The 11,190-nt window shown below is 43.2% G+C and overlaps 1 protein-coding gene across 7 annotated transcripts in view; it reads right to left on the bottom strand.

Moving 5' to 3' along the window:
* Positions 1 to 11,190, bottom strand: part of SYBU (syntabulin) — a 121,232-nt gene that overhangs the window by 6,196 nt on the left and 103,846 nt on the right. For 5 of the 7 annotated variants that reach the window (XM_069957180.1, XM_069957181.1, XM_069957182.1 and 2 more), the window contains exons 5-6: positions 4,206 to 4,311; positions 535 to 588 (exon numbers count right to left, since the gene is read on the bottom strand). In XM_069957180.1, the coding sequence (XP_069813281.1) occupies positions 535 to 588; positions 4,206 to 4,311 (160 nt within the window). The remainder of the gene's footprint in view (positions 1 to 534; positions 589 to 4,205; positions 4,312 to 11,190) is intronic. The other 2 variants (XM_069957183.1, XM_069957184.1) reach the window with 1 other exon arrangement.

Here is an 11,190-nt window from a genome sequence, read left to right as displayed (position 1 = left end):
AAATCTCCCTATTACACATACTGTCCATCTACATACACAAATATTATATGTAATATTTGTAATATATGTAATTAATTCCAATTTGAGTTATAACAGAGAGCAATAACCATTTATATAGCTAACAAAAACAACATGGCTTCTTTCTTTCACAAACAGCATCACTCTTTTCCTCAGGTTGTATGTGGTATTGCAGCTCCGTTCCATTGAAGTCAATGTAGCAGAACTGTAATACCACACACAACCCGAGAACAGGGGTGGGTGCTGTTTTTTAGAAGATAACCCCCTTTTAATATAACAATGGCCCCGAGCTGCTACGTTTGTACCAGCAAGCTTACCGTGCCCGATAACACTGTATTATAGTGCTGTATAGAATACTGTATGTGATTCCACAATATATGATCACAATGAAGGTAGCACTAATGGAGACCGTGAAGTAGTACCATTCATTCACATCTATGTGACTGTGCACCATAACTCCACAGGGATTACACACAATGATAGACACATAGATGGCAGAGGTCTACATGCAGTCACCTCTCAGTGGTAATCCTGGAGACGCGTTTCGGAGGCTCTGTACGGTAAGGCAGCCTTCCACAGTAGGAGAGAGGAGAAACGTATGCCATCAAGAATTCATACAGTATGTATAGGTAAAATATGTTCTCACTTAATAGACCCCTGCCTGCATCACCATTGCTGTATATCTAGCAGAGGTTATACATGTTCTACCCATGTCCCCACCACCTGAACACCACCTAACTTTGAAGGTTAACCTATGATGTTATGTTCACTTTAAGATTTCCAGCTAAACGTCTTTGGTCCTCCTTTACCTTTGTAGTAAAGATACAAGTCGCCTAGGCAAGAGTGCAACATATAGGATATGTTGGGCCACTACTTGGTGGTTTCTGGAGGACTCTAATAAACAGGAAAATGCCCAGGCTGTATTCCTGTTTTCCAGGCGGGACTCGGGCTGTCTCCACCTTCCCCACGGAATGGGAAGATTGCAGGAGTCAAATACCAAATGGTTTGAGTTTGTACGAACCTGAACATCAGGGCTTTTGATCATCTCTTTTGGCAACTTTTGGCAAGTTTGCTTAATAGGAACTACAACGACATTTGTTATTAGGGCCCACGGGCCCGATCAACAGTGTAAATGAGCGCCGATCTGCTAGATTGGCGCTCGTTTACTGGGCCTATTCCACGGCTCGATGATTGATTAGCAAGGGCTGCAGAGACATCGTTACCAATGTCCTTTCAGCCCTTGCAGCATCATACATTACCTAACAGGGCTTCTCCTCCACTCCGTCTTCCTTCCCGGGCCCGTGGCGCAGCATCAACTCCGGAGCGGCCTGACTGAGCTGTCAGACCGCTTGGCCAATCACTGGCCGCGGGACCTGGGGAGGAAGACGGAGTGGAGGAGAAGCCCTGCTAGGTAATGTATGCTGCTTCTCAAATCGTTGGTCGCCTGCTGCACATCGCTATTCTACGAAGCCATGCGTTGTTGGTGACCGATGATTTTAGGTTTGGGTCTAAATAAACGATCAGCCGATGACACGATCAGCTGATCGTTTTCTCTATTCCACTGAGCGAAAAAAAAAAAAAAAAAAAAAAAAAAAAAAATAAAAAAATAAAAAAATTCGCCCGAATCGGGCCAATCCGCCCGATCATCACTCCCTGGAATAGGCCCCTTAGTCTTAATGCAGTAAGCATTCACTCATTATATACAAGTGCAATTAAAAGTTCCCTGCTTTTAGTCTACAGCCTCTATGCAGACCGGTATGTCTCCATAGTAACAGACTACAAACTGCGTTGTCTGATCCTGCAGTCATAGTTGTTTCCATCTAACAACAACTGGTATGTTCTTGAAACAAGAAGGGGAAACAAGAAAGCCCGGCTGTAAAATCAGGCTACATAAGGTTAGTTTGTAGTCTTTTCATGGAAACAAAGATATAAACCTATACATGTTAAAAAGGCATGAGCTTTAAGCTGCGTGTAAGGATTTCAGCTGCCAATCAATACACCTTCTTTATTAAAGTGGACTGGAATCATTTAAAAGGTAGAGTTGCTCAACTCCAGTATTCGGGTTTATGAAATGCTGCTACTATAACCACACACTTATATTGTATTTCCCTATTAATAAAAGCTCTTGGACTATGGATGGGCTCCTGGTTAGTGATAAAAGTCTACATAACCTTACAATTCAATTAGCCTATTCATAAGGGTAAATAGAAAAGCTTATCGGTCAGGAACCTGGATATAAACCACCACATGTATCAAAGAGATAAGAGCAGAAATATACTACAAGTCCAATCCAAGGAGCCCACGGGCAATACAATCGCTGTACTGTGCTCCTTATACACAGAGGTGCGGGGACAGATACAGCAGGGTGTGGTGTATTTGTATTTCAGAAATAAGGATGGTAGAATTTATTAAGTAAAACCAAGAATGCCATTATAGGGTATGTGGCCGAGACACAGCCAATGGAGAGGGAGGAAGAAGAAAGAAGGAGGAAGAAGAAAGAAGGAGGAAGAGGAGTAATGGGATTGTAAAAGAGTGGATGTGCTTTTATATGGCGAGACGCGCTAGTTTTCGCTTGTTCATGCACGTGGTACTTTTAAAGCGCCCATTGTACATCTACTACTATACAGCTGCCTTATGTATGGAAAGTGAGGTAAACAGAAGCTTTCCAATATTTTAAGGGTATACTCCAAGCTTTGGCTCCTTTTAGGCGCTCTCATCCGAAAACAACAAGTAGTCTTAACTTAAAATGGGTTAATACGTTTACTTCTAGAACAGTACCACCCATCATGGAAATACATATGGAATAGTGGGTGGATACCTTCAAATTGTTTCTTTTACTGCCCCTAGTGGCCAACTGTGCACCTACAACTGCTGGAATACAGCAAAGAGCATGCAAACTTTTTTTTTTTTTAAATGTCCTAGCTAGTGTACTTTTAGACCTTCCAAACCCTTTCCTGTGTAATATTAAAATAATCAACCTGCTTATCCTGTAATGAGTCACACTGTTATTTACATAGCAAATTGGATAAAGAAATCACCAGTTACCAGGCATGAGCTCCATCAGGTTATGCCATATTGGCAGACCCCCTTTTTTTTATTGCACACAAAAATAGGAATAACCCTTAAAGAAATTTTATGAGTTGGTATCTGAGTGTTTGCCGATCAATAGAATGAGCTGCCCCATGCTCCTCTCCGCGTTCTGTCTATGACTCTTGGACGACCACACAGACTTACACATTGGGAACCCGTCCAGGTCACATGACACAGAGCTGGGAGAGAACACTAACATGTGGACTTTTTCCGGCTCATGTCTGAACAATCAAAAGTTTTGACGTGTCTGTACAAAATATCAGTTTTTTTTGTTTGTTTTTTCAAGGTATTTTGCTAGTGAAAAATAAAATTACTTTTAGAAAGTCATTATAATTAAAGAGATCATCCCAAAAAAAAAAAAAAAAAAAAAAAAAAAAAAAAAAAAAATTATTGGAAATTTCTAATATTTCCCCAAGTTGTTTCCTTTAACATTTTTTCGCCCCTCTGTCACGGGCCCGCCTCTTGCTGCTATTTGTGTTCGTTAACAAAGAACTTCCAGGTCACAGGGGTCAGCGGTGACATCACAGCTCTGCAGGCCTATAGCCCCACCCCCTCGGTTCTGAATCTAGCCACACCCCCTATGTTCTGAATCTAGCCACGCCCCCTCTACCCATAAGCAGGGAAATGTCTGTATTACTACAAGTGTCTTCTGGGCAGCATGGTGGCTCAGTGTCTACCAATTACTTATGTTATCAAACTATTTTCGGAATCTTTTATCTGTTGTAGGACTACAAACCCCACCAAGTACAAGTTAGGAGTTGTAGTCCTGGATTACATATACACTACTACAGTAGCCACCCTACAGGTGGTGGTTGTGGTGGTTATTTAGCCAAGATTTTGTTACCTCAGCAATAGATAGAATGGTGTCCGACATAAAGTATCTCTAACAAAAAAAAAAAAAAAAAAAAGTGATCAGTTCAGAACTACCTAATGGATTCATACACTCAGTAAGAGAAAGTGAATCAATTACTATGAATATTTTCTGACAAAACTACCCTATGTATCTGCCTGCTCAGCTCCCACTGTTCTATAAGATCCTGCTTGTAGATAGGACAGAACGTTCAACATAAACAGACATGGAGTCAACATATCCTTACTTGCGGGAGAATGAGGTCTTCTTGCCTCCTGACACAGCATTTATATGAACCTCTGGAGCAGATATGCTGCCGGTACTGCTGGATGAACTGAAGTCCGCTTCACTTCCTAAAAAAAAAAAAAAAAAAAAAAAAGAAAAAAACCTAAATATTCTGCCAAACACCTGCAATAGAAGCATGAACAGGATAAGCGAAAAGATCAGGCGTAATATCGTCTGGAAGGCCTCCGCTATATAAGAGCAATGGAATTCTATCGTCTGCCCAAGTTGTCACCTGCTGGTCCCGGTGTGTTGTCTTCCTGTAATAATTCAGGAGTATCGGAGCACATTATGTTCTGTGTTGTGCAGCACATATCTGTCATTAGCTGCACATTAAACCTTTTAAACTCTCCCTCAACCCCCCCCCCCCCCTTCCTTTACAAAAACATCTCACACAGTTACAACCTAGGAGGGGACAGTTGAAATGTAAATTTTTGACGAGACCCAAGTTCCAGAATACATCAAGGGATACTCTATGTCTGATCCAACACTGGGCTTGGAGAGTTGCAACTATATGCTGGGTGGTCACAGTCCAGCTGCCTTAGGAACTGTGATATAAATAATAATTGTTTATAATTGTTAATTTGTATATCTGTATGTTTTTGTGAGTGGGAGGAAACCGGAGTACCCGGAAGAAACCCACACAAACACAGAGAGAACGTACAAACTCTTTGCAGATGTGTCCCTTGGTGGGATTTGAACCCAGGACCCCAGCGCTTCAAGGCTACAGTGCTAACCACTGGGCCACTATTTCTGGAAATATCCTTTAGAATATTTTTGGCCAAAGATCTCTGGTAATCTCTGCAATCATTCAGACCAAAGCGAGGCCCGGACTGATAATCTGCCCAACATGCCAGATTCCTAGTGGGTCGGTCTTTTGAGTCTCACAGTGGACCACCCAGGTGTTTCATGGCCAGGCAACCCTCCCAGCGCTAGGGCTGCCCAGGGTCCTGACATTAGCTCACATCAGGATGTTTTGTGCACTTTCTGGTATGGTAGACCAGGAGCAGAGTTTATAGCTCTCTGCTCCGAGGCCTGTTCAATATTAAAGACTGCACATAAGCTAAGTGGAGCGATGTCATATCATCATGCTGCCCTCAGGGGATCGGACTGAGCCTGTGTGTGCGGGGAGAAAGCAGGTGTTTTTTTTTTTTTTTTCCTTCTTTGTTAACATTTCTTCATTTCTTGCAACAAAAGACAGACCGATTAAAGGAGAAGTCTAGCGAAAGTTTTTATTTAGGTATTGTATTGGCCCCCCCAAAAGTTATACAAATTACCAATATACACTTATTACGGGAAATGCTTATAAAAGTGTTTTCCCCCCTGCACTTACTACTGCTTTAAGGCTTCACTTCCTGGATAACAGGGTGATGTCACTTCCTGGATAACATGGTGATGTCACAACCCGACTCCCAGAGCTGTGCGGGATGTGGCTGCTGGAGAGGATGATAACAGAGGGATGCTCAGTGTCCCCCCAGTGCCCTGTGTCCCTCAGTGTCCCCCTGCCATCATCCTCTCCAGCAGCCACAGCCCACACAGCTCTGGGAGTCGGGTTGTGACATCACCATGTTATCCAGGAAGTGACATCACCATGATATCCAGGAAGTGAAGCCTTGATTCAGCAGTAAAGGCAGGGAAAAAAAGCACTTTTATAAGCATTTCCCGTAATAAGTGTATATTGGGGGGGGGAATACAAAATGTTAATAACTGGACTTCTCCTTTGAGAGTGAAGGGGTACATATCAACTATAAGTGGTCTGCCCACCTAGTTAACATGGGGGGGGGGGGGGGGAGGGGGGGGTGTAACATGAAACTGTACTTCATACCAGGGGGCTACCTTCCAGCTAAACATGTTGGCTTCTGATTACTGTATGGAGACATACAAGGGGAACTGTTGGTGATGGGTACTATTTCTGTAGTGTATGTGGCCGCTATTACTGTATGGGGTAAGGGGCGTGGCGATTGAGGCACTATGGATAGTAGTTTGTGTAGGTGAGAAACAGGAAGAATGCTGGAAATATGAGGAACCAAAGATGTTTGTCTGGGAGATTCTGTGGAAACAAGACAAGGCTGCAAAAGTTATCATGGCTGCCTGGGCTAAATAAAAACAACTGAAAAATGAATGACTGATCAGAGAAGACACTCCTGTGAGTCATTGGCTGTAACCGCAGCACCACATCTGTCCTCAGGTTGTGTAAGATATTACAACTTCACTCCATTCACGTCAACGGAACTGGATTGCAAATACACAAACTTTTTTTTCCTGGGTAAACCCTTTAAGGGTGCCTTCACACCTACCGTATCGCAGTAGAAAATCCGCTGCGGATCCGCAGCGGATTTAACTAAATGAATGAACACAGCACTAAATCCGCACTTACAAATCTGCTGCGGATCCGCAGCGGATTTGACAGTGCATATTTAATGCTGTGTTCATTCATTTAGTTAAATCTGCCGCGGATCCGCAGCGGATTTTCTACTGCGATACGGTAGGTGTGAAGGCACCCTAAGGCAGGGATGGGGAACCTTCGGCCCTTCAGCTGTTGCAAAACTACAATTCCCATCATGCCCGGACAGCCAAAGCAAAGCTTTAAGGAACTAAAGGGATATTGCTATCTAACAGAATGAACTTGATATAACCTAAGCAACAAATGATAACTAGGAGTAGTGTCAAGGGAGTGCACAGCCCGTGTACTGGCAGGAACATGCTGACTGGCTATTAAGGATCCCAAGAGGATAGCGCCAATGACTACAGGTTGCACGGGTATTGCTGGTTTATGACCAGGATATTACTTTTTTAAAATTTTTTTTATCAATATTGCAATTAGTCTAAAAGCCAAACTAATGTTCATAATCCTCATAGGCATGTAATGGTCACTGGCTGCAGTTTATTGTGTGATGAGCCCTGTTAGAAGATCAGTTCCTATACTGACAGTGTAATTCAGTAGTCACCAAGACAGAGCCAGAATATTGATTAGATTCACAGGCAGATTAAGAAAATTGTCTACCAATCAGTGTGCAGCTTTCATTTTGTATCCTGCAGTTGAAAAGGTGTTGTGATTGGTTGGTTGATTGGCCATTAACAATCCAAAATGCAGCTGTTTAGTTAAAAGACACTTCCTGTCTTGGACAGAGATGTCAGCAGAGAGCACTGTGTCAGGCTGAAACACCACTTCCTGCAGGACATACAGCAGCTGATAAGTACGGGAATACTTGAGATTTTTTTTAAAAATAGAAGTACAAAACAAATCTGTATAACACTTTCTGAAACTGGTTGATTTGAAAGAAAAAGACTTTCGCCGGAGTACCCCTTCAACCTTCAAGTTCAACCTACAGAAACCTTACTGTGTTTATCCAAAGGAAGGCAAGAACTCTCATTCCGCTGATGACCTTTGTCGCCCTCCTCTACACCCGCTCCAGTTTAGCTTTGTCCTTATATACAGGCGCCCAAAATTATACACAGTATTCCTTATGTGGTCTGACCAGCGATTTATATAGGGCCTAATACTGGACGATGCGGACATTGAGAATAAGACAAGTCTGTCGTAGAGTAGGTCTAAAGTGACCGATGAATCTAGTTACTGCCTTCCAACACTTTTGCTCTTTCTATACATTTGACAATGGGAACAGTGGTGCCAGTGGCGTAGCTACCATAGAGGCAGGGTAGGCAGTTATGGGGCCCGTGCAGGAGGGGGGGCCCAGGGGAGAAGATAAGAGCGTCTGTCCTTCTGCTTAACCCTTTATGTACTGCAGTGTGTAAGTGACCCAATGTTTACTTACAAAAAAAGGGTTAACAAGCAGAAGACAGATCTCTGCTTCACTGCACTGAAAACCTCTGACCTCTGTTCTTCAGCTGTGCAATCAAATATGAAAGGAAAATGTGCAAAGCTCCTTGCTGAGGTCAGAGGTTATCAGTGCACCAGCAGTATACACACAGTGCTTTGTGTTGTGCATAGGGAAGTGGGGGGCCCCGTGCATCCTAGCTAAGCCCCTGGGTGTAATATTGTAATATTGCTATCAAAAGTATTGGAAACTCTGACAGAAGGTTTGTGTGCTGCGTGTACTAAAAATGCTACAATATGGCGACATTATGGCTCAAGGGGAAAAAAAACATAAAAACAAAAAAAAAAACAGCAACCCAAAACCCCCAAAAGATCAAAACTTCAAATGTTGAATTTTTTTTTCTTCATTAAAACCACCACCACGTATAATTGATTTGCTCCTCATTGTGTATCAAATTATCTGAACATGAAAGATTTTGAACCACTTTAAAATAAATAAATAAAAAATAATGACAATAAGGGCCCTCTTCCACCGGACGATTATCGTTCAGATTATCATTAAATCGTTCGAATCTAAACGATAATAGTTTGGTTGAAATGCAGTTAACGATTAACGACCGAACGAGAAATCGTTGATCGTTTTATAAGACCTGGACCTATTTTTATCGTTGCTCGTTCGCAAAACGGTCGCAAATCGTTCGCATTGAATAAGACGTCATTCGCAATAGATACAAACGCAATAGCGAATAAATAGCCAAGAAAAAACTTATCGCAATTACGATCATAAGTAACGATTATCGTTCCATGGAAATGACTGAACGTTTTCAGGTCTTTCACAATAGCGGTCGTTTGAGATCGTTAATAGTTAACAATTATGCAAACGATAATCGTATGGTGGAATAGGGCCCGAAGGGGGATTGAAAACAAAGGAGGTCCTGGGCAGCATGCACTGGATACCAGATGTAGTGTGTGTATATATATATATCCCTTCTCCTGGAGGAGCATGCATTCTGTGCCGGTGTTGCCATGGAGACAGACTTTAATGCATCCTTGTGCTCGCAGGTCAAGTAAGCAAAATGAGACGGCTCCATGACAACAGAGAAGAAAGGCAGAGCCGCAGCCATCAGCTAAGGGAGCGAGCAACAGCTGCCGAGCTGGAAGGAAATATATTACATCCAGGGTATATAGAGAATGGAGACACGATGGGAAGAAACGCAGCCAAAAACATACGGGATACTAAAAGAGTCTGTGACAAAACGAGCTGCTTAAAAAAAATATAAAAACACCCTATGCCCACTAGGAGATGCTGAGGGTATGTGCACACAATGGAACCCCCGCGGATTCCGCAGCTCGCGGGCGCTGTAGGGTATTCCGTCAAGATTCTGTAGTGTGCACCTACCCTTGGGGCAAGTTCAGACTACGGAATTGTAGCGGATCAATTCCGCCGAATTCAGTCGCTAGAATGCGCTCACGGCCGCGCACCTTTCCGCCGGCTCCATAGATACCATTATATGGTCCGGCTGATTCCGCAATCCGGCGAAAGAATTGACGTGTCAATTCTTTCGGCGGATTGCGGAATCCACCCGTGCATAGAATGGTGTCTATGGCACAGGCGGAGAGGTGCGCGGCCGGGAGCGCGTACAGACAACGGAATTGCGCGGAATTTATCCACGGGAATTCCGTAGTCTGAACCCACCCTAAGGGTATGTGCACACTGAGGAAAAGGCGAGGAATTCAGCTTGAAATTCAGCTCAAAATTCAGCTTGAAATTCCTCCCGTAAAAAAATGTGCAGAGCAAAGTCCCATTGTGTTCAATGGGTTTTCTGCTCTGTTGTTCACACTGCAGAATTTCCGAGCAGAATTTTCTGCTGTAGATCTGCTAGAGAAATCCTATAGTAGTCAATGGGGGGCTTAAATTCTGCTTGAATTCTGCCTGAAAACTTTCAGCTACAATTCCTCGAGAATTGCTCAGTGTGCACATAGCCTTAAAGGGAAGAAGTTGGTGGGACGTTCCCCCTCTGTTTCGCTGATGGGTGTCCAGTGATCATGATGTGAGGGCAGCCACAGGGATGGGGAACCTTCAGCCCTCCAGCTGTTGCAAAACTACAATGCCCATCATGCCTGGACAGCCTTGCAACAGCTGGAGGGCCGAAGGTTCACTTATCCCTGTCCTACAATTAGAGCAGATAAGAAAAACATAACTGCTTTCTTCCAAACAGAGCGCCACACCCGACCTCAGGATCTTGTTGGTATTGCAGCTATGTTCCATTGAGCTTCAATAATGCATACAACCCGAGGACAATAGTGGCGCTGTTTCTGGAAGAAAGCAGCCATGTTTTTGCAAGCCTGAATAATCCCTTTAAGCATATACTGGCTATCACTGTCTGTAGGCAACAACAACTATATACTTGAAATGGAGGGGACTGTGCTGTGACCTAGCTCTTCTTGAAGGGCATTTGAAGATCCATAAGTTGTTCTTGAAGGGCATTTGAAGATCCATAAGTTGTATGTCACATGACTCCTATAGACATTAACCACCTGCTTTCTTCGAGGTGCATTTTTTTTTTATTAAAGGGGATTTCTACATAAAACAGACCATAAATGAGTAAGTGAGACGGTTAGTTATTGGCTGAAGCTTGGTAACGGTGCTTTAGTCAGTCAGAGATAATTGCACTTCTTTCTCTTTTGTAGTCAAAGATGACAAGTGGTGCAGCCATATTGATTGTAACCCTTCACCTACCCATTCTAATAAGGCTTCTACAGAACAAAACTACAATTCCCATCATGCCCAGACAGCCAAATCTAAAGCTTCATCTCTCCAGGCATGATGGGAATTGTAGTTTTTCAACAGCTGGAAGGCCACAGTTTAAAATTGCAGTCTCTCTTTATATGAGGCACGCACAATGGGGGAAATTTATCAAACATGGTGTAAAGTGAAACTGGCTCCGTTGCCCCTAGCAACCAATCAGATTCCACCTTTCATTTTCCAAAGAATCTGTGAGGAATGAAAGGTGGAATCTGATTGGTTGCTAGGGGCAACTGGGCCAGTTTCACTTTCCTCCATGTTTGATAAATCTCCCCCCCACCCCCCCCCCCCCCTTCATATCTAGTAAGACGACTTGTTGCTCTGGAACTTTCTAAACATTTGCTTCTCTGTGTTTTAGTTACCCCT

The sequence above is a fragment of the Dendropsophus ebraccatus genome, chromosome 2, assembly GCF_027789765.1.
Source record: "Dendropsophus ebraccatus isolate aDenEbr1 chromosome 2, aDenEbr1.pat, whole genome shotgun sequence".
Lineage (NCBI taxonomy): Eukaryota > Metazoa > Chordata > Amphibia > Anura > Hylidae > Dendropsophus > Dendropsophus ebraccatus.
This window is presented reverse-complemented; position numbering and strand designations above follow the sequence as displayed.